The sequence below is a fragment of the Diabrotica virgifera genome, chromosome 6 (assembly GCF_917563875.1).
Source record: "Diabrotica virgifera virgifera chromosome 6, PGI_DIABVI_V3a".
In the NCBI taxonomy this organism is placed as follows: domain Eukaryota; kingdom Metazoa; phylum Arthropoda; class Insecta; order Coleoptera; family Chrysomelidae; genus Diabrotica; species Diabrotica virgifera.
In genome coordinates this window covers 28,037,199-28,061,965 of record NC_065448.1, presented here as the reverse complement: position 1 = coordinate 28,061,965, position 24,767 = coordinate 28,037,199, and the positions used below count along the sequence as shown (strand labels likewise).

Here is a 24,767-nt window from a genome sequence, read left to right as displayed (position 1 = left end):
TCAGATAACAAACACCAATTTTCCCTACCATTAGAAATTTCCTAAAACTAATTACATGCCAATCGGTTTTTTTTTTCCTTTCTTAATATCTAAACAAAGATTACATTCATTTAAATTTCTAAATACAATTGTTCCCTCGCCGCAAAAGTCCATTTGGGAAACCCGGTCTCATTGTCCAAACACATAACCACTTTCTTATCATACTAACTGTACAAAGAAAATACTTAATCCCTATTTAAATTTTGTTTACCTACGGCCATCCAAAGATAATTGACTTTCATTTCTTCGAAATGAATTTTGGTATATTTTTATTATATGTTTTAACTTTTCTAAAATATTAAGATCGAAACCATATTAATTCAAATTTTACATATCTTAACAACTCCCCGCCATTTGATTTGCCGAAAAAATTCTGTTATTTATTTAAATGACACAAGTTTTTTTTTAGGATCAAATTATTCCATTATGTTACCAAACTCTACTCATGATACTTATAAATGTCGTGAATGTTAAAAATACCCCGTATCTTGCCTGTCTCTATATGCGCTAATTCATAACTATTTACCCCATTTTCCGTATTGACCCTATATGGACCTTCAAATACCGGCATCAATTTAGCACAAATACCATTTTGTAAATTGGACACCCTCAGTGCCCTCACTAAAACTTTATCCCCTTTCTGGAATGTAACCGGCCTTCTTCTTCGGGTCCTCTCTTGCCTTTGGATATATTTCTCTCCACTTCGTCTCAATCTTCGTTGAACCACCTCGATCACTTCTTCGTATTGTCTGGGGGCGGTGTCTTCCCACGGTCTCGTAGGCATTGTTCCTTTCATTACATATAAAGGCGTCTCCTTGGTAACCGTATTTGGTGCACAGTTCAAATACGTCTCTATTTCAAACACTTTTCTGTCCCAATGTCGATGATGTTCTTCCGCAGCAATTCTTAGAAATTTTGTGACTTCTTGTATAAAACGCTCTGATGGGTTGCTCTGTGGATGTCGGATGCTTACAAATTTTGTATTTATGCCTCTCTCTCTTAATTCCCCTTTAAAACGGTCATTCCTAAAGTATGTCGCATTGTCCAACAAAATATTGTCTGGTCTTCCCACTGTTTCGATAAAATCGTCTATCTTCCGAAGTATTTCAGCTCCTTTCGTGGTTCTACATGGGTACAGTTTTAAATACTTTGAGAAAACATCCACCATAACTAATATGTGTTTATTCCTCTGTGTTGTTGTTATTAAATCGCTCAACATATCAATGGCGACAATATCCAGTTTCTTCCGAGCTATGACGTTTTTTGTGATGTTTTCGTTTTTGAAATTCTTACTTTTACACTTTTGGCATGTCTCGCAATTTCGAGTCATCTCTTTGGCTATTGTATAGTCCTGTCGACAAATGTAGTTCTCCCTGAACATAAGCCACACCTTCCTGCTTCCAATGTGTCCGTTGTCACAGTGTAATTTTGCTAAAACTTCTTTTGCCATCTGTTCCGTGATTACATATAGTTCTTTACCATCGACCCTCTTAAAATATAAGTTATCTTCTTGTTCGGCCCTTTGCTTTTCTCTTTCATCCAGTTGTTCCTGATTTTCCCTGATCTGAGCCAAAGAAAATAAGCCTGCTTCTTCTCTCATTATGTTCATGCCAACGTGGAGAGTTTTGTGGTCCTCTTTGCGGAATTGTTCATCTCTCGTCAACGCATCAGCCAAGATATTGTCAGTTCCTTTGATATATTTAAATTCAAAATCATACTCTTGAAGTAAAAGAATGCCCCTATGAATTCTATTATTTACCAGCCTATTTTTCATTATATGTACCAAAGCTGCATGGTCTGTTTCAACGGTGAATTTTGCCCCTAGTAGGTAAAACCGTAATTTATTTACACAAAATAACACACTGGCGAACTCTAATTCAGTAACGCTGTACTTTCTCTCATATGTTTTGGTTACACGGGAGACAAAACAGATTGGCACCTCTACATCGTCTTGGATCTGTGATAACACCCCTGCGAATTTTGTTATGGAAGCATCGGTCCGGAGAATGAAAGGTTGATCATATCTTGGGTGGTGTACTCTTACAGCTGTGGAGAAAGCTCCTTTTAAATTTTTGAAAGCCATTTCTTGTTCCGTTCCCCATTTCCACCTAACATTTTTCTTAAGTAATGCTATCAACGGTATTTCTTTTGTGCTGATGTCTGGTATTAGTTTTTTGAAATAGTTTACCATTCCCAAAAATCCCCGCAATGTTTTTAAATTGGTTGGCCTAGCGTAGTTATTTATAATTTCGATTCTATCTTCTGCAAGACTAATCCCTTTTGTGTCTAATTTGAATCCTAAATACAGTATTTCCTTCTGGAAAAACTGACACTTTTGAATATTTAATTTCAATCCCGCTTGATCCAGTTCTTCTAGCACAGTGTGAATATGTCGTAGATGGCTTGTTATATCCGGTGAGAAAATTAATAAATCATCTATGTAATGTACAACAAATTCTTCATGCCTATTTAAGATTGTGTTCAATGCGCGAACCAAAGCAGCGCATGCACTCTGTAGGCCAAATGGTACCACCCTAAATCGGTATACCCCTCCGTCGATCGAAAAAGCGGTATAATTTCGACATTTCTCTGCCAAAGGTATTAACCAAAAACTATGTTTCAAATCGATTTTGGAAAAAATGTGTGACCCTGTGATTCGTCCAAATATGGCTTCGATGTTCAAAGGCGCTTCGTATTGCGCGATTGTGTGTGAATTAATGTTTCTTGCATCTAAACATAATCGCAAATCACCACTCGATTTTTTAACGCATACTATCGGGTTGATATATGGAGAGTCACATCTTTCTATCACCTTGTCTTCGATCATTTTTTCAATTTCCTGTCCGACGCTTTGCCTGTATTTATACGGGATTGGATATGTCTTGGATTTAAAATTTTCTAAGTTTTTAACTTTAAAAGAATGTTCATAATTTTTAGCCACTCGGCTTTCTTCATTAATCAAATCTCCATAATTTTCTAGAATCTTCTCTACTTCCTTTTCCATGTTTTCTCCACATTTTAATTTTCTTTCATCCTCATTTTGTTCGCATGTGTTCACTGTCCATAATATTTCTTCATAAAATTCTGGATTCTCGTCCATTATTGCCATTTCTTCTCTGTCCTCATCCTTTATTTCTTCTTCTGTTTTTTTTTTATCTTCAATTTCCATTTGGTATCCCGAGCACCATGTTTCTACTGCTTTCATTTCTCTTATGAGAACTTCCTTTTCTTCCTGCTTCCTTTCTGTTTTATCGTCGATTGCCGACAATTCTTCCGTATCTTCGATTTCCTGTCTTTCTCTTGTATCCACCGTGTTTTCCTTCTTTCTTTTTGAACTCTTCTTCTTTTTCTTCCTTCTTTTTTTTTCTGGTTGATTTTTTTCTTGTACTTTCGGTTTTTCCTCTACAGTCATATTGATTTCTTTATGTTTTTCCTGTTCATTTATCTTTTCAACAATTATTTTCCTCTCTATTTCCGTTTCTTCTTCTATGTTGTCTGGTTCTGCTCTGATTTCCAGTTTATTATCCGAAAAATTTATGGTGATGTGTTTTTCACTCAATTCATCAATTCCCGCTATCATATCATGGTTTAAATCTTCGATCACCACACATTGCATAATATAGTATTTGTCTCCCACTCTGATCCGCACTCCCAATTGGAAGTACATTGGAATTACAGCCACTACACATATTTTATTATATACGCGTAGAGATAATATTTGACGATTTATATTAATGTTAACTTAAAGAACTACACAATAATATGTTCCATTTAATTTGTATAAGTGGATTATAAAGCGATAATCATTGTAACTGTAATCGAATGAAGGTGATATTTTGGCATAAATGGACAGCCTAAGTCTGACGTCACAAATGTCACAAAATTGGGAGGAGCTTGTATTGACTCCAAACAATTTTGTTTCTAACGTTAAATGGTCATAAGGAATTTTTTATTTATGTGCTTTGTGTGGCAAAATAAGACTTCATTTAGGTATTTCGTTAAAAAACGTGTTAATTAAGAGATATTTATTCGTTTTTGCTCAGGTGGTTTTTATTCCTTAGTGGTTGAAAATAAACATAACCTCAAAGCTGTTTACGTTCTTATCATTGCATTAAACTAACTCACCTGGGCAAAAACGAATACAAATCTCTTAACTGACACGTTTCTTTAACTAAGTACCTATAAATGAAAAGTTTTATTTTGTCACACAAACCACGTAAACAATAAATGAAAAATTCCTTATGGGTGTTTAACCTTATAAACAAAATTGTTTGGAGTCAAATATAAGCTCCTCCCAATTTTGTGACGTCAAGACTTAGGATGTCCATTGGTAACATTTATTTGACAGTTGCGGTGATGACACTTCATTAATTTGTTTTTATTCTTTACTATAAGTATTTGTTTCATTAGATTTACTGTTTTTATTATTTACTTTAACGTAAGATTATAACTTAATGCTTGTTTTCTATTTCTAAAGTTTTTATTTATTTACATTGAATATTAATTTGTTTTGTTGTATAATCCACTTCGCAATAATTATGTTTACCGGTAAACATTCTGAGCTCTCTACTGTGGTCTAAAGATATAAGGCAAGAAACGAAATTGACAATCTATCGTACCTTGGTAGAGCCTATTATGACTTATGGGGCAGAAGTTTGGCAGATGACAAAAAAAGATAGGAAAAGAATAGAAGTAGTAGAAATGGATTATCTAAGGAGAGCGTGTGGTATATCTAAAAAAGATCACATCAGGAATGAAGATATTAGAAGGAGGACACATACTGTATATTCCAGTGTAGATAAAATTGAAACTAGACAACTAGTGTGGTATGGTCACGTGAAACGAATGAATGAAGATAGATGGCCAAAGAAAGCTTTAAATTACATACCACACCAAAGAAGAAGAAGGGGAAGACCTTCAGTTGCCTGGGAAGAAAATGTACGGCACATCATGAAAGATAGAGCCATCAAAGAAGACGAATGGATGGACAGAAAACGATGGCGGTCGAAATGCGAGAAGCGGCAGAGGCTGTAGGAACCTCGCTGATAGATAGAGAGAATAATTATGTGATATATTTGATTTAAAATGAATTCAAGAATTTTCTGTAATTGGGCAACAATGTCAACTTAGATCTCTAACGTAGATAATGACGTGCAACGGTAAGTATATTAGATGGACCGTATTAGTTTTTTACAATATTTTGTGTTGGTATCATGTGACATTACTTGCTATGACGCGGATGACGTGCATCGGGATTTACACTGTACCAACTATACTTAAAAATAATTATCCTACCTAGTGAAGATAGAGCTTTATTAATCTTTGTAGCTTCTTTGAGTCTATCTCCTGTAGCACCAGTTTTCGACTGTCTTTCGCTTCCAGCCAAATCAACCAAATTCAGTTTGCCAACCTTCATAGTTTTCGAATGTTCTTCGGCCATCTCGATGATTATTTGGAAGATGGCGTGCGATCTAGAGCTGTGCTCGTTCATGTTAGTAGTTCCAGTAGTCCGGTTCTGATTACCTATTTTCATGGCCTTCAACATATCTTTCACGCTTTGACAGGTTTGGGAATGAAGATTTGTTACTATAACACCTTGGCCTGATATTTCACGAAGATCGTGAGGTTTGTTGTTTTTGATTTTTAGCAGATCTCTACAAATGTACAAATTGGTCATTTTTTAATATACGCACTGATTTATAAAATATAGAATAAGTTTTATTTATAGAACACCTCAATTATCTCGGAAATGGCTTGCACGATTTTTATAGTTTTGGATGGAAAAGAGTCTTCCAATGCGGCCGATATCATAGTGTTACCTATTTACATTGTTGTCAGATCTTCCGTTTTTCTGGAAATCTAATAAATTTTCTTAGTTCAAATGGAGCACCCTGTATATTTTTTGCATTTTAAAGTCCTTAAGAAACACTGATTATTTTTCATGTAATTTTCCCTGTACATAATTGCCGTAATTTCGGATTTATTTCTAGATTTATTAAAAAAAATTTAAAACAAATTATAAAAATCAATTTTTTCAGCTCAGACCGACATTATTTCAGGTTCCTTGAATCATTGGGAGCAGAAAAAAAGTTATTTTGTAATTTTTCTTTAAAGTTGATCGTTTTCGAGGTTTAAACAATTTAAAACTGAAAAAAATAAAAAATAACGATTTGCAAGGCTCAAAAACACAAGTAACAAATATAAATTTTGAAATTAGGAAGTGCCTAAATTCGAGTTCAAACCTTCGCCTATTATACTGAATTCGCTCTGCCGAGATTCACTTTGACACATTCGGAATAGGAAACATACCTACAACACAAAAATTCCTACCTCACACTATTAACTGCTCAAATCAACTTAATCTTTCATTAAGAAAAGAAGAATTATTAGAAATAGTGGGAGTGTATACTAATCTCATAAAATTTTGTGGAGTTTATTTCTACAAAATATTTTTATTTTGTACAATAAATAATTTTCTCATTTGTTATCAATAGGTACATTATAAGGGTCATTCCATTTCAAATCACTCAATTTTGGAGCAAAAAAAATTTTGGACCTCCGATTTGTCTGAAAATTTGTATATAGCTTCTGCGGGACGTAAAAATAAGATATTTAAGGTCAAAAAATCTTCTTCTTCTTTTTTCTCAAAATATTATAATTTGCGATTTTACAGTGATTTGGTGTTTATTTATACAAATTTGCATTTTCTATCGTAAAGTATCAATGGAAAACATAATATTTTAATAGAAGGGACTCAAAATGTCATTATATGGCATTATAACAAGTTTCTTTGATTTAAAACAAGCTTTTGATCAAATTTTATAGTGTAGAAAACGTTAAAATACCGTTTTTTACATTTTTCTCCATTCCCAAAATACATCATAATCGATTTGGCTGAAAATTTGCCCACATATAGACAAAACATACGACTTTAAGTGGTGAAAAGGATTTGAATTATATTACAATACCAAAAAAGTTACATGCAATATTATAGTCAAAAATATAGGCGTCTACTGTAAGTACAAGTACAATTAACTCGAAAATATCGACCTCACGACAAAAACTGTTAAAAAGAAATTGTAATAATTGTAAATATGATTTATTTGGAACAATTTCAGTTCCTACCATTTTTGTCGAAAAGTTAAAAATGGCGGAGATATTTAGCAAAACAGGTTCTCCTTTAATATCAAGATGGCGGCTAACGTAACGGAGGAATTCATTCGTGATTTTAAATTTAGGCTACTGTTGACTCCGCTAAAGATCAGAAAAATAAAATTTTGGGCAGCTCGGCATTCAAGGTCAAATGCTATCCCGACTGGACTAATATATACTTTTGAGTCTGATATTACTGCATGTAACTTTTTTGGTATTGTAATATAACTCAAATCCTTCTAACCACTTAAAGTCCTATCTTTTGTTGATCAAATCGATGTTGATGTATTTTGGGAATGGAGGAAAATGTAAAAAACGGTATTCTAACGTTTTTTATACTTTAAAATTTGATCAAAAACTTGTTTTGATTCAAAGTAACTTGCTATAATGCCATATAATGACATTTTTGAGTCCTTTCTATTAAATTACAGTAAAACCTCAATAGAACGGACCTCTATTTAACGGACTTCGGATATAACGGACAAAAAATCATATCAAATGTAAAAAAATTTGAATGCAAAAAATAATGAAAAATCGAATTCTAGAAGGAAAAACAACAAGGACAGGATCTCGGCACTGCTTTGTGCTAACGCCGATGGATCGCATGGATTGACTACTATAGTTGTTGGTAAATCTCGTAAACCTAATATGTTGTCAAAGATAAAATCATCAAAAGGAATCATCTGCCCGTTTCATATTACAGCTCTAATTGGGCATGGTTCACCAGAGATATTTTCAAAAATTTAAAGGATTTGTACCTGCAGTGAGAAAATTTCAAGAGAAGAAACTGGTAATACCACCTAAAGAGGTGAAATGTTTATTGATTTTAGACAAAGATTCTGCTAATTCCCCTGAAAGTATTCTAAGTTCAGAAGATGACAACTTTAATTGTATGTTTTCCAAAAAATACTTCGCCTATTCAACCCATGAATCAGTGAATAATTTTGTCAACAAAATGAGTCTATTGCAGAAAGTTTTTAGATTAAGAAGAAAAGTAAAAAAGTAGCGAACAAAACTTTATTCCTTTTTAACTTCCATATTTGTACACTGTATGTAAATACAGTACCTACATGATTTAAAAAAAATTTTTGATTGACTTTAAACCTATTTTTATACAACGTACTTTCGGCTTTAACGGACATCCCGTCCCCCCAATTAGTCCGTTATATCGAGGATTTACTGTATTATGTTTTTTATTGATACTTTACGACATAAAATGCAAATTTGTTTAAATAAACACCAAATCACTGTAAAATCGCATAAAATAACATTTTGAGAAAAAAAGAAGAAGATTTTTTGATCTTAAATATCTTATTTTTACGTCCCGCAGAAGCTATATACTAATTTTCAGACAAATCAGAGATCCAAAATTGTTTGCCTGAGTGATTTGACATGGAATGTACCATAATGGTGTAAATAAATAGTTATTGATTGGCGTAAGGTTTATGTTATTTATGTCTGTTTACTATTAATAATATGGGCTAAGAGTAGGTATGTTTGGTTGTGTAGTAATTTCCAGTTACGTATAGCAACTAAACTTCCCAAAAAAGAAATTACTAACGTCACTAGATAGTTGTGTTTCAGAAAAGCGAATCGACTTTAGCTCCCATAAGAATTTTTCATGTTTCATTTAAAATGTATTTTTTTTTAATTGTTAATGAAACTCTCATAACAGGGCGGGCGATCGGGCTGCATTAACAACTAAAAATCAATGTTTTAAAAATAAATAAGCCCCAATTACTTATACTTATAGGGAATTGATAAAATAAGGTTTGATCTTGAATTTAGATAGGTACTTCGTAATTTCGAAAATTATATTTTTTACTTGTTTTTGAGTCTTGCAGTTGCAAATCTTTATTTTTTGTTTTGTCAGTTTTAAATTGTTTAAAACTCGAAAACTCAGACTAACTTTAGAGAAAAATTACAAAAGACTTTTTTCCCAATGGTCTGAAGAAACTGAAATAATGCCTGCACGGGCCGAAAAAATTTATTTTTATAATTTGTTTTAATTTTTTTTTAATAAATCTAACAATAACTCAGAAAGTACGGCATTTAGCTATTGGGACCGTGCAAGTTCGGCAAAGCGACCCCTATTTCTACGCTCTGCAACTTTATTCGCACTTTTAATTATATTGTCCAATTATATTAGTCCTGGTTACTGGATAATTGTCAAGGCCATAGCCCAAAAAAAATAATAAGAAGAAAAATAAGATTTAGGTCAGGTTATCAAAACGTAAACGTTATTAAAATGCAGTACTGCAAGCAAAGTACAATTAATTAAATTTACCTTTATATAATAATTGCATATCATATCAATATTGTGGAGCAATATATAATTTTTCTGCTTCAATGACAGAAGGTATGAAATATACGTCAATTTGACAATTTCAATGGACAGCCTAAGTCTGACGTCACAAATGTCACAAAATTGGGAGGAGCTTATATTGGCTCCAAACAATTTTGTTTGTAACGTTAAATGGCCATAAGGAATTTTTCATTTATGTGCTTTGTGTGGCAAAATAAGACTTCATTTAGGTATTTCGTTAAAGAAACGTGTTAATTAAGAGATTTTTATTCGTTTTTGCTCAGGTGCTTTTTATTCCTTAGTGATTGAAAATAAACATAACCTTAAAACTGTTTAAGTTCTAATCATTGCATTAAATTAACTCACCTGGGCAAAAACGAATAAAAATCTCTTAATTGGCACGTTTCTTTAACTAAATACCTAAATGAAAAGTCTTATTTTGTCACACAAACCACGTAAACAATAAATTAAAAATTCCTTATGAGTGTTTAACATTATAAACAAAATTGTTTGGAGCCAAATATAAGCTTCTCCCAATTTTGTGACGTCAAGACTTAGGATGTCCATTGACAATATATGAATTATTTAAGATAGTTGCAGTATTTCTCCGCGACTCGCGCACGGTCGTTTCTCGTTTCCCTTCCAAGTACTTGCACACCGCGAATAGGGAATATTACATGAAAAATAATCAGTATTTCGTAAGGACTTTGAAACGTAAAAAATATACAGTGTGTTCCATTTGAAATAAGGAAGTTCACATAGATTTCCAAAAAAACGGAAGATCTGACAACAATGTAAATACCTACCACTTTAATATCGGCCGCATTAAAGACCCTTGCCCACCAAAATCTAAAAAAATGGTGCAAGCCATTTCCGAGATAATTATTGAGACGTTCCATACATAAAACATATCTACTGAAATCTCGATCTCACATTGAACCCTAAATTTTTTTTGAGCGAATTTGTGGATTTTTTTCGTTTTAGTTTTATGTTCTATTGTGTGTGGTGTGGTGTCTTCTAGCAGAAAAAAAGGGATGGATAACTGGAGAACCTGACTGTAAGAAATGTCCTGTATCATTTCTATTTTTTTTTATGTTACCAAGGTCCAGAATGTGGATGAGCATGTTTGTTGTGTTGATTTTGAAAAAGCATTTGACAAAGTAGGACATGAAAAATTATTCCAAATTCTAATGACAAAAAACATAGACAAGAGGGACTTATGAATAATAACAAACCTTTACTGGAATCAAAGAACACAAATTTTAATAGATAACGAACCCAGTCCAGAAATTTTTATGCGAAGCCATTTCAAGACCCTCCAATCTATCACTTGTGATTCGTATCCGAAATTTTGTAATCACATAACATAAACTGCCATAATTAACATATTTATGTTGTCAGACTAACGAAACGAGGCTGTAAATTTTCCGAAGAAGAGATCGAAAATCTTTAGTAAGTAATTATAAGTACTTTCAAGTGAAAATTAAGAGTTTTATAATAACAAAACTGTACCGCTGTTGAAGGATATCTTGCGGGTGTCGGACTCTTAGACGTAGTGCGTGAAGAAACGCATCCAACCTGCACTAGCAGTTAAAACCATTTTTAAGGCTTTTGTAATCATTTTCAAAAAAGGACGGTGTACTGGTATGGTGTTATAATATCACCCTGTACAAAAGATGTTTAAAACTCATTCAAAGTCATTAATCCATGTAGTATCTGTTCTTGGATTCAATAACCGCAAGTAACATTGAATTGTCATGTTTTGTTATTATTTAAATGTATATATAAACATTAACTCGGTCGAGAAAGAGTATTATGGTTATTGATGTAGTTGGAAGGTATTCACGTATAGGATAGGTCAAGTTAATATTGTAACAACTTATGTAGTGAATCATCGACTTCGAATTAAATTATCGGAAAACCTGAGTTTTAATTAATTGGGACCAGAAGGCATAACATCACACTATTTAATACATGGCTGATCCTGCACATTAGAGGAGGTCTTCTGAAAGGAGCAGAGATGGCGGCAACAAATTGGAAACGGCGAAGATGGACAGGAAACCCAGTGAGCGACAGTGTAAAGACAAAGTGGAAATAAAATGTAAGTAAGAATGTCTATCTTTATTAAAAATGCTTCCCTCGTTTTATATTATTATTGAACATTGAATATTTATCTTTGCTGATTTTTGAATAATTTATGAAGTATCGATTTTTTTTTAAGAATATCTATAAATTTTGAAATATGAAGTGATTTTTGAATTGAATATTTTTATAGAAGTTTATTATATATGCTATTCTTGAATTTTTATTGAATTTTGAATTGTTATTAAATTTATTTGAAAAATATCTATCCGATTTCGACTTTTAGTACGGTTATTTTTAAATATTGTATGGAATATCGAATTTTTTCCAAAAAAAATTCTATCGAATTTTGAGATTTGCACTGATTTTGAATATTTTTATCTAACTTTTGCATAGGCTGTTTTTGAATTTTGAATTGAATTTGTATCGAATATGTATACTATTATTGAATTTTTATTAGCCATTTTGTTTTTATTATTGATATTTATTGATTCTATAGATACATTTTCATCGATTTTGTGTTAAATTTTGTATGAGATGAACCTGAATTAATATTTTTTTGAGTGATAAATGATATTTTTTTAATGAATAATGATTAGTGATGACATACGTTGATATAAGAGCTTTAAGACAAACATTGCTATAAGCAAGAGATATATTTTTAACGAACCGACCTGAAGAGTCGAGATAAAGAATCTGGAGGACTATATAGATAAGAAGAAGAACTAACAATATTATAAGCTAAATATTATGAGGCAACTAGAGACAATAAGAAACCCACTGCTCTTGTCAAATTAGGAAGGTACTAAGTGATTTATAGAAGCTTGAACGCTTATTAGAGACCCACTCTGTGTTTTGAAGGGTACCTATTTTATTCATGATTATTCGTGAATAAACAACGGCCTCAAAGCAAGGGATTGAGGTTGTGATATTTTTAGAAGAATTTGAACCGCATAAAATACCTATTTCGTGTTTTGAGTTAACTATACCACCTTAATGGTGCGTACAGATCAGGGCGAAAATTCGGGTTAATATTGGCGGAGAACTAAGACATCCGAGTGAAACCTCTTTTATTAAGGTAAAACGAAGGTATCGGAGCTAGTATATGAAGTGATGATTATGATGTTATATGAAATGATATATGAGATAAATGATATATGATTGTTATATGAAAGATGTATATGAAGATGAATTATGTACACTGTAGAAGTGTTATTATGTGGAGAAAATGAAGAAATATAGTTGTAGTACCAGACAAGAAGAAGAAGAGAAAAAAGATAATTTTTTTATTAAAATATGTGGGAAAAATGAAAGAAGACACATAAAAATTGCAAGAAAAGAAGCAAAATTAAGAATAATATCAAATAAGTAGCTAATCATTGAATTATGTCTAAGAATTAAAGCTGTAAATTTTTTTTTCTCTAAAGTAATGTTAATTATAAATAACTTATTTTTAAATGTAGATAATGAATTCAGGTTAAATTTTCGCGGAAAATGGAAGTATTTGAATTAAGGATAGACAATATCTTACAATAGTGTTAGTAGATAGTAAGCAAAGGGACACAAAAAGTGAAATTTTTAGACATTCAGCAACAGAGATTAAATCTTTATTATAGCTACAAAAGAGTTATTAGAAGTTTTTTTTAGAGACACATTAGAAGTTTTTTTAGAGAGATTACATTTTTATTATATGTACATTATTTTAAAGTTAGTAAGACATATATAAATAAATCAAAAGAAGACTGAAATAGGAATTATTAATAGAGTAAAGGATACATTTTTTTTACTTATTCGAGTAATATTAGCTTAGCTTAGGACTTCTAGTTAGATACGAGATTTTTAGTTAGGTAGATTAGAGTATTCCCCTGCTTATAGGAGATGCATATAGGCACTAAAAGACTATATTAAAAATCCCGATAGGTTTAGTCACTGTTTTATGTGGACACTGTTTTGTGAATGGAGAAAAGACTAAAAAGCAAGACGGAACAGAAAGTGAATTAGTGATAATAATAAACAATTTTTAGGATTAAAAAAAAACTCTGAAACGTACCATGTTACAGTTAGTTAGGATAGTTAGGAAATTTAATTTTTGAAAATAGTATTAGGTAACCATAAACATTTTTGTAAAAGGGAAAGAGGAGCATCACATTTTAAAAATATGTAATTTTAACAAAACGGGGAGGTATGGTGTTATAATATCACCCTGTACAAAAGATGTTTAAAACTCATTCAAAGTCATTAATCCATGTAGTATCTGTTCTTGGATTCAATAACCGCAAGTAACATTGAATTGTCATGTTTTGTTATTATTTAAATGTGTATATAAACATTAACTCGTCGAGAAAGAGTATTATGGTTATTGATGTAGTTGCAAGGTATTCACGTATAGGATAGGTCAAGTTAATATTGTAACAACTTATGTAGTGAATCATCGACTTCGAATTAAATATAATGTTATCGGAAAACCTGAGTTTTAATTAATTGGGACCAGAAGGCATAACATCACACTATTTAATACACTGGGGACTATAATTACCCCTACAAATAAAATACTTAAAAATAAACCTTACCGTATTTCCTCCATATAAATTTCCAAATACCTCACACTAACTAAAAATTCAACACCAGTTTTTCTATCTATGTGAGACCAAATTTGCTCAAACGCCCTCGGAATGATACCCTTGTCATCTCCTTCAGCGCCTTCCATCGTGTAGGTCTTTCCAGTTCCTGTCTGTCCGTATGCGAACACACACCCATTGTAGCCATCAAGGACTGATGTTACTAAAGGCCTCACTGTTTCATCGTATAGATTTTCTTGAGTTGAACTAAAAATATAAATTATTTATCATACAGGGAAAGCTTCAAATGTGGATCTAACGGAGAATCCTCAAAATTTCATGGACATCGCATACCTCAAACGAAGAAGTGCTGCATAAAATAGGCAAAGAACAAAAACTTTTCAACTCAGTGAAATCTGGAATCTTCAGGGTCTTCTAATATTATTGCCACAAGTTGGTTGCATTGCTCCTGTAGCGATCCTTTCCCAAGATAACATACACCTATTCTAACTTGGCTATACCATGCTGATGACGACTAATGAGTCAGAAACACTTGTCTGCAGTTGTATTCTATCTTATTAGTGTAAGAAACAGAGGTTGAATCTCGTAAAATGGGCACAAGTCCGGTTTTATTTTTTTTTCTGGTATATTAAGGGGTGCTTATTATATGACTAACTTTTCTTAAAACATTTTGCCTTGGAACCCCTCTTTTCATCCCTTTAAAGGGGGTAATTTGTGGATTTTGCGAAACGTAGCCCTTTATGTACGTTTTGCAAAAAATTTACTTAATAGTAAAATGAAGAGGACTATATTTCTTGTTATTTATTTCCCGACAGCATATGTCTATCACCCACCCTTTAGCGGGGGTGGAGCCCCAAAGTTGACAAGTTTTTAAAAAAGATGTTTTTAAAAAAATATTTTTTCCCAACTGTAATGGAAATCAAGAAGAAACCCTGCGGCAATTAATCACAAATAAGTGGCTGATTTTTTGGTATAGGTTTCATTTAAGGGTAATTGCCCATTTTTTAATTACAGGATGTTACATTTAAAAAAAAACCCTTTTATACCATCTGAACCGCTTATGCTAGAGTAGAAAAACTTTCAGCAATTATCCATGTACTGGTGTTATTTGCAAATTTGTATAATGCACCCCCATTTTCCCCGGAACTACCCAAAAAGAGGAGAATTAATAAAGAAAGTGATTTTCTTGGAAGCCTTCACATACCATGCCCTTTATTAAAATGCTTCATATATTATTTTGTGCACCTTCTTATTACCCATGAATGGACACTAAAAGCGATTTCTTGATGCAACCCCTGTAACTAAGAAAAAAAATAAAATGGGGGGTTGAACATTTTTTTTTTACTTTTTGACCCATATATGCATATGCTCCATCAATAGGGTTTTTCATAAATAGGTATATATGGTTATTGCAATATCCCTGCGGAAACTACCCCTATCCTTGAAAATAAACTGCAGAAACTACCCCTATTCCTTGGCGAGCATGTTTTTACGATTTTCTCATTACCTATCCATTTTTTTGAAAAAAAAACTTATACAGAATAAAAGACCACTATTTTCTCTACAAATAAGGCCCTATGCATTTTTTTCGTATAAGCAACCGTTTCGGCACAGTGGCGCCGTAAACCTCAGAAATCCTTTGACGGGCTCCAGTTTTTGTTTTTTTTTTTTCGTTAATTATTCATTTTATTGATAACGTACTTATGGAAAATAAAAGAACACACTGTCTGCTACACATTATGACGTATGCATATTTTACTTTCTTTACACCCTAAAGCCACAGTGGTGGCCCAAAATCAATTTTTGATTATTTACTTTATTGATTCTCCTTTTTTTGGGGTGGTTCCGGGGAAAATATGTGGGTGCATTATACAGGGTGATCAGTTAAGGGTAGCGAGCGGCCATATCTCATAAGATATTGGTCGTGTAGATTTGAGAAAAAAAATCATGATAAAAGTCGCCAAGAGAAATTGCTGGAAATTATTTTTGAGTTTGTCAAACGTCCTCTAGAGTAGAAAAATGGGATTTTTATAGAATTTTGTCTAATGAAAGTTTATCGATGATATCATTTTCATATTTACAGACCATTTCCCTATATTTTTTGTCTAAAATGTTTTGTTCTATCTATCAAAATAAAGCAGTGGGGAAGTTCAATTGTTTTTTTAAACAAACCAAGATTTCTTCCGTTCCTTTTGACCGATTTTAGCAAACTTAGGCTCATATGAAAGAGCATAATTTGCACTACAAAACGCTTATTTGGTTTTGAATTTTTGACGTTTGCTGTCGCCGCTAGATGGCGTTAACTGAAATGGTAGCAAATTTTTGAGTTTTTTTCAAAAAAAAAAACAAACGTAATGGTATATTAATTTTTATATATTTTAAAAGAGGATAAATTTCTCTATAATTTAATAAAAAGAATTTATTATCTACCTGTTTTTGAACCTTTGATATTGACCAAAATATAATTTTATTACTTTAAAAAATGGCACGCCACTGGTTTTTATCAAAATAAAAATCAGTTTTGTAATCTCTTATTAGTTGCTAACAAAAAGAACCTCTTGACTTTTTTTCGTTAGACAAACGGTTTTGGATTGAAAAAATAAGATATGTTTACATGGGGCGCCCATATCTCGAAACATAAAAATGTATGTCTAACGAAAAAAAGTCAAGAGGTCCTTTTTGTTAGCAACTAATTAGAGATTACAAAACTGATTTTTATTTTGATAAAAAACAGTGGCGTGTCATTTCTTAATGTAATAAAATTATATTTTGGTCAATATCAACGGTTCAAAAAAAGGTAGATAATAAATTCTTTTCATTAAATTATAGAAAAATTTATCCTCTTTTAAAATATATAAAAATTAATATACCATTAATATACCAGAAACATATTTCTGTGGTTGCATTCCATCTTATACATATTTTGTTTTTTTTTTCATCATTGTTGCGAGACAAAATCTCTATGCAGAATTAAATTATGGTGAATTTTTATTTGGCTATTTTGGAGCACTAATTTGTTTATAAAAAAAATAGCACAAAACGCCTTCTGGCGAAAGTGGCAGCGGTTCATATTTTTTTGTTTTATTTTTTATTTTATGGCTTATTGTACTTCATATTTTTTTAAAATTGTAAACAGTAAATTACAACCCTTACATAAATTTAAGTATCTCATCTTTTAGAGCTCTCAATGCTTGTGTATCAATATTTTTTTAAAAAGTAATGATAATTTTTAAGACGATTTATTATTTATTTTCATTAAAAAAATTCAATTGCTTGTTCTTTCCTTTTCTGCGTTTAGGGAGAATAAGAAAATATCAAAAATGAATTCTGAATTCATCTCTGGCCTCAGACGTTTGTTTGTTTGAGTAGTTGTTGGATATTCATTATTGTGATATATGAATCTGATTTATGTGTTTAAGTTTGTGATATTTATATTTTATTGCATTATCGTTTTATTATTACTATTTTACTGTAGTTTTATTATTATTGACACATGTATTATGTATATTGGACTTATAAACTTGTAATCTTATTGGGCAGTGTCCCGTTGAAAATAAATAAATAAATAAAAATCAGTTCACTGTGATTCAATATTGAAGACAAAACTAGGAAGAATAATTCAAGTACAAAATATTTTAAAACAAATTCAAATTTGACCCTGGATGTAGAATTGACCAAAAAAGTAAAAGTGGGTATATAACTAATTTGGCAATGAAAATGTTTATTGAAGATCATTCAGTTTTTATGCCATTATTGCAAAAGACAAGAACTTTATAAGGAATATCTTACTTTTCATCATAAACACAGTCATATGCAAATAATTTATTTTTTTCATTATCACTTCTCGTCCTAGGGTTTTCTACTTCTATAACTCTCCTCGAGTCGTACCCTTCTTTCTTTATTTTTCTGTAATAACCTTTTTATCACAATTTCTTCATCATTTTTCTTATCACAAAAAATAAAAAAAGGAAAATTTCATTCCCAAAAAATGGAACTGTTTTAAAACTTGCTTCCTCCAAACAAGTTTTTTGCAAAATTTGCATTTTCCAAAAGTTTGCTTCAAAAACTCGCTTTCGCCAAGCCTAAAAGCTAATAGGGAACTTGCACATTTTTTTTATTACATAATAATGTTCAGTTTTGTATAAAAATGAGATTTTCAAAATTTTACGCTTCAAAAACTCAATAACTTAGAAGTACAAATTTAAGTCTTCTGTATTTTAAAAAAGTTCAAACGACCCTTGACGTCACACAGTTTAACTATATGGTTCCGTTTATGGTTATAATTAGGTATATTCTTCTTCCTCTTCTTTAATTTATTGGCCTCCACCTACTTGGGTATACCTCGTCGCTGAATAAAGGAAAAATATTTATATTCTATTAACATTTTTATCATATGTCATTGTAATAATATATACCAGTTTGTTGACATTGGAGTTTGATATAGTTATTAAAGGAAAGGAAAGAAGGTTTACTACGGAAAAGAAAACCATTTTGTAAAAGTACGAATTTTTCTATGGATAGTTCAAACGATCAAAAACACTTATAACGTCACATAAATGTATTTTCTACTGACATTTATAACGTCTAATTTAAAATTCTGTTTACTTTGTTGGAAGAATGTAAACATATAAACGGATGACGTCACGACGCGTTTTGGCCTGGCTGAAATAATTTGAATTTTTAATCGTGTTTAGGGGCCAAACGAAAGCCAAACAAAACTTTTTTATCTTTGATACATGTTTTAAATTATGTTCTGTTGTGATTTATAACATTTTTCTCGAATTTAAAATTGTATGCAAGTTCCCTATTATTTAATTATTTCTATGGTTAAATTGTATAATATGAAACTTAAATCCGTATAACTGTACTGGTTTATTTTTAAAGTTTTTAGCATTTTGTGATAAACGATAAGTTTGGAGAAAGCGAGTTTGATTTTACACCCCTCATTTAACACTTTTAGGAGGCAGACCCACACAGACTGCATTTTTAGCCTGCCTTATCCTTGTGGTCAGAGGCAACGTACATCAGTCAGAACAAAAAAATTATGAATTTGTCTAGGTCTGTGATCTGTTGTAGTGTAGTGTAGCAGATTAGCAAGTCACAATATATCTGCCAGTCGTCTACCTGCCAGTTTCATTTTTAAACTGTGGCTGATTAATCATACACTGATCTGTAGAGAGAACCGAACGGTTCAACTGGCCGCTTATGCTGATGATATTAATATTATGAGTAGAACATCAACGGGAGCACAGGAAACATATGCAGAGTTAAAAATACAAACAAAAATACTAGGTCTGGAAATTAACACAGAAAAAACAAAAATAATGACTCAGACGAAAAGAAATATAGTCCCAGAAAACATTATTATACATGAAGATGACATTGAAACTGTTGAAAAGTTTACATACCTGGGAGTAGAAATATATGCCGACGGATCAGAAGATGGAGAAATACGGAAGAGAATAACGCAGGCAAACAGAGCTTATTGTGCCCTCTCCCATATATTTCGGTCTAAAAGTGTCCACCGAAATACAAAGATGAGAATCTATAAAACCTTAATTCGACCAATAACATGCTATGGCAGTGAAGCCTGGGTGCTGAAAGAAACATCCAAAAACAAACTCGACACATTCGAAAGGAAAGTACTTAGGAGAATACTAGGACCTGTGAGGGAAAACAGAATCTTCAGAAGTCGATACAACAACGAGCTTTATCAACTTTATAAGGAAACGCCCCTGTCAAACTTCATTAGATTACAAAGATTGCAATGGGCCGGACATGTGATAAGAATGGGAGAGGATAGGCTACCAAAACGAGCACTGAATGCTAGAATGCAAGGAAAGAGACCGGTTGGGAAGCCACGAAAGTGCTGGGAAGACACAGTAAAAAGCGACGCACAAGCCCTTTTAGGAGTCCGTGTATGGAGAAAAGCAGCCACAGACAGGCAAGGGTGGAGGCAAAAAATAAAGGAGGCCAAGGCTCAATTTGGGCTGTAGTGCCGTAGAAGAAGAAGAAGATCTGTAGAGACTGGTAAGTATGGTATAGTCTGTTCGCTAAACTCAGACACACCTGGCCAGTGATTTTAGTAAGTAATTTTGCAAATTTTGGTAAAATTGGCAAAAAATAATTACTAAATAGTTAATAATTACTATAATAATAATATAATTATAATTACTATAATAATAATAAATAGTTAGTAATTTTGCCAATTTTGGCAAAAAACAAAAAAAATGCTGACTAAAATCTTTAGCCAGTTGTGTCTGAGTTTAGCGAACCGACTATATCAGATTATATCGGTCTGTAGTTTGTGCAACAATTTTTCTTCTCTCAGATATATTGGTCAACCGTCCTGCAAGGGTTAATAACTTAAATTTTTTTTAAATTTCATTAGGGCTGAATAGTGCGAAATAACTTTTGAACTTCATATTTTTTAAATATTTGGTTATTAGATGTAATAAAAACCAAATTATAACAACCCTTACATACTTACATAAGTATTTGATTTTTTAGAGCTATTAGCAGTGGCGACGCGTGACTTTTTCTGAAGTGTTACCAAAACCAGATGCAAAAAATCTTATTTAAAAAAATGAAGATATGGCTAAATGTATATATACGCTCAGCGGCACAAAATTCCGCCACCCAAATTTTTTGATTAAGTTTGACAATCTATAACTTTATTAGATTTTAAAGATTCTTGCACGAGTTTGTAGGTACATGTATTGATGTCAATTGCTATTATTCCGGTAACAAAAAAATTTTGCTTAGATGGCATTATACGGGGGTGAATGTAAGCGTTGTTTTTTCTCCTAACTTTAAAAAATTCTGTGGAAAAATTGGAGGGCTGATTTTGTTTCATACTCCTTTTGTATTATCCTGGAGGTATCACTAAGGTCTTGTTTTTTGAATTATCTGAATATCTCTTTTCTTGTAAGAACTATAATTAAAAACACTGCTTTGAAGGTTTATTTAATTAAAAATATCAAACGCACTAAAATTAACAAAACAAAACAATTCAATAGCGGGTATGTCCACCTCTTGCAGCAACGACTGCTCGCAATCTGTTTAGCATCTAATAAAGATGTGTTTTCCTTGCCTGGGGAATAGCCCGATATTCCTATACCAGGGCCATAACTGTACCAAATTTTCTGGAGGCCTAGGATGACGGCAAATAGCTTTTTTTATTCATCCCATAAATGCTCAATATGATTGAGATCTGGGCTGCATGCGGGCCATTCTAATCTTATCAATCCAACCTCAATTGTATGAGTCAATCAGTGTTTTTATTTACAAAAAATAGTACAGCTCTTACAAGAAAAAAGATATTTGGATAATTAAAAAAACAAAATGTTGGTGGCGCCTCCGGGAAAATATGACAGGACTATGAAACAAAATCAGCTATTCCATTTTTCCACAGAATTTTTTAAAATTAGGAGAAAATACAACGCTTCCTTTCACCCCTGTACAATGACATGCAAGCAAAATTTTTTGTTACCGGAATAATACCAAACAATATGAATACATGTACCTACAAACTGGTGTAAGAATCTTGAAAATCGGAGCACAAATAATAAAGTTATAAATTGTCAAACTTAATCTAAAATTTTGGGTGGCGGAATTTTGTGCCAGTGAGTGTAGCTGCAATAATATCATTTTGTATATCACTTGAAACTCTTGAAAAAACAGATGTTTCTAGATTTTGACAAAATTTTTGATCTTATTTGGCAATTGATGTTAACAATTCCCTGTAATTGCCTGGATTGTCAGAGTCGTCGCACTCAAAATGACCACTAAACGCTAATTCTTGTTTGGCCCAAAAACATACAGTATCTATTATAAGTGTGCTAGGAATACCTATCCATTTTTTTAACAAACTCATTATGTTTAGCAATATTTGCTTTAAAAGCTTGGTTAAGAGAACTTTTGATTTTTGTTTTGCCAAACTGAATCAAATTGGGTATACATCTTACATGTAGGTAACAGAGAAATTTCATGTCTCCTTTTTAAAAATCTAACACTATTTAAATTGTGAACCTAGTTCACCCATTTTTCTGTAGAAACCAGAAGACATGGCCAACAATACAGTATATTTTTCTTGCAACCATAATATAACCAAGGATTTTCACTGTACCAACTAAATTTAAAATATCGAACTACTTTTGTTGATTTTTTTTGAAAATTGTTTAAAATAGGTCTTTCATTTTTAATCTCATTTTTTTCTTCAAAATTATACAAGGAGAATTACTTTTCAAGTAGTTGATCGATTAAGAAGCGACACTCATCCATGGTTAACTGCATGCACACTTTTTATAGGTACTGTCACCAATTTTAAATGTGGTAACAGCGCTACTGATACACAGCGCGCTTATGCCGTCGCTTCTTCAAAATTTTCAGTCACTAGCCGGTCCCGAGCGCCAGCGTGGGTATATAACCATTGTAACCAGAAATGAGTCTGGTAACAGAGCATAATAAAGTGCAACTGAGTCACATAAACTCGCCAATATTTTCGTGTCTACGAGTAGTTGGTTATTTACTGAGTTAGGTACTATTACCACATAATATAATAATATATTTCTATTGGTAAATAGAATTATTCATCGTCATAAAATATTTATTTGCAAGATTTTTAACTGTTACCAATGGTAACAGTGGTTACATGGACGCTTCGCCAGTGGCTATTAGTGTAAAGTATGTGTGTCAAATATTTTTTGAAAATAATAATTTTTAAGACTATTTTTATTATTTATTTTCAAAAAAAAAATTCGAGTGCTTTCGAATTTTCTTTACTGTGTTTAGGGAAAATTAAAAAATATGAAATCAGTTCATCATGATAAAACGAGGAAGAATAAGGAAAGCACAAAACATATTTTAAAACAAATTCAAATTTGACCCTGGATGTAGAATTGACCAAAAAAGTAAAAGTGGATATTATAATTAATTTGGCAATGAAAATGTTTATTGAAAATGATTTAGTTCTTGTACCATTATTACAAAACATAATTACTTTAAGGAATATCTTACTTTTCATCATAAACACAGTCATATGTAAATAATTTATTTTTTTCATTATCACTTCTTGCCCTAGGGTTTTCTACTTCTATGACTCCCCTCGAGGGGTACATTTTGACTACACTGGAACATTTGGAATCAGTTTCCTTAACACTAAGAGGCCTACAACGAACTATTACTTGTACTGATTCGTTACTGCCGTTTCTCTAAAAATAAAATATTTCAATTAATACAAATATTTATACTATTTAATTTCGTTAAATACTTACTTCCATGAAATGGTTTTCATCCTCTGAAGTCATCATTATTTGTACAATTCAAGGTTAAATAATACTTAGGTGTATAACAAAGGTACGATTAATACAAACCACATTTAGGATTTATTTTATGATGGTATTGATTATCTGGAGGGTTTGTTGTTTAAATTATAGTGCCATTTACTTATTTTTTATGTTCCCACTCTAACATCTATTGGCAACTGTTTTAAATTCTTAAGTTAAATGTCAAACTACCTACAGATTTCTTCTTACTTCCGACACAATTTAATTCATCAGTTTGATATTTTTAGTAATTTATATTTTTCAGGAATATCTATGTAGTATTTTCATTAATAAATTAATTTTGAATGCACTAGCACTTAAAAAATTGTTCAAAATGTTATAAATCACTAATAATAAATTTGAAATTTTTGCAGAAATGCCTATAAGAATGAAACAGAAGAAGAAATCATGAAGAAGAAATGACATTTGACAATTGACATTGACATTTATTCATTGTCAGCACCTAAATTTTCTCGTTTCTACGAGAATATAAAATTTTCTTTTAAAACAAGGTAAATGGTGCTATAAATTACGTTCTCATATTAGTTTAATTGATTAAAACAAAAGTAAGTATTTTTGGAATAATTGTATCGTTATATATTTTTCTTGGGTAAATTCTGTTTTGGCGGAATTACCTCATCCTATTTCAGTGCCTCCACATTTTTGACATTCTTTGAACACAACATATTCCATTACAATTATTTTAAGTTCTGCCTTTTACTTAGTGATATTTGGTATTTAGCTAATCGTATTAACTAAATAGATTAACTCTTTCAGGGACAGAAATCTTTCAGCAAATTTTACCATAGGTGGGCAGAAAATAAAAATTATTTGTTGGTATTATACTCTAAAGCCACAAAAAACATTTAAAAACTAAGTATATATTATTTAATGGTTTATAATTGTTTATTTAACACATTCACTACCAAGGGAGTATTTAAGTTTCGTCTTCACATACCATAGCTATTTAAATTGCCATTATGTGCAGTATGATCTGCGGCTTATGGGTGAAACACTGGTCTATGCGAAAAATCGATGTGGCTAGTATGAGTTGCTTGGTAGCGAACTTGTTAAACAAAAAATACAGTAGTGGTACATGAAATGTACTACATATTGGTAGTAACTTATTTGAAGGGGTACATTTCGAATCCGTTTTTTTTTGTGGACAAACAAATAAAAGTTTTGCATGTACAAGAGATCCAGTTGACTGCCACCCACAATAAGGGGTTATTCTCCATATGCCAGCAAAATTTTAGACCCATAAGATGAATCATATGAAGAATG

At 31.8% G+C, this 24,767-nt stretch overlaps 2 protein-coding genes across 2 annotated transcripts in view; one reads left to right on the top strand and one right to left on the bottom strand.

Annotated features, from left to right (window-relative positions):
* LOC126887406 (kinesin-like protein Klp68D) overlaps positions 1 to 23,824 on the bottom strand; it is an 83,769-nt gene extending 59,945 nt beyond the window's left edge. The window contains exons 1-4 of the mRNA XM_050654916.1: positions 23,433 to 23,824; positions 23,176 to 23,369; positions 14,149 to 14,403; positions 5,335 to 5,693 (exon numbers count right to left, since the gene is read on the bottom strand). Coding sequence (XP_050510873.1) covers positions 5,335 to 5,693; positions 14,149 to 14,403; positions 23,176 to 23,369; positions 23,433 to 23,468 — 844 coding nt within the window. The 5' untranslated portion in view covers positions 23,469 to 23,824. The remainder of the gene's footprint in view (positions 1 to 5,334; positions 5,694 to 14,148; positions 14,404 to 23,175; positions 23,370 to 23,432) is intronic.
* Positions 23,825 to 23,893: 69 nt separating this feature from the next.
* LOC126887407 (importin subunit alpha-7) overlaps positions 23,894 to 24,767 on the top strand; it is a 48,675-nt gene continuing 47,801 nt past the window's right edge. Inside the window, exon 1 of the mRNA XM_050654919.1 lies at positions 23,894 to 24,049. The gene's annotated coding sequence lies outside the window, so the exon portion shown is untranslated. The remainder of the gene's footprint in view (positions 24,050 to 24,767) is intronic.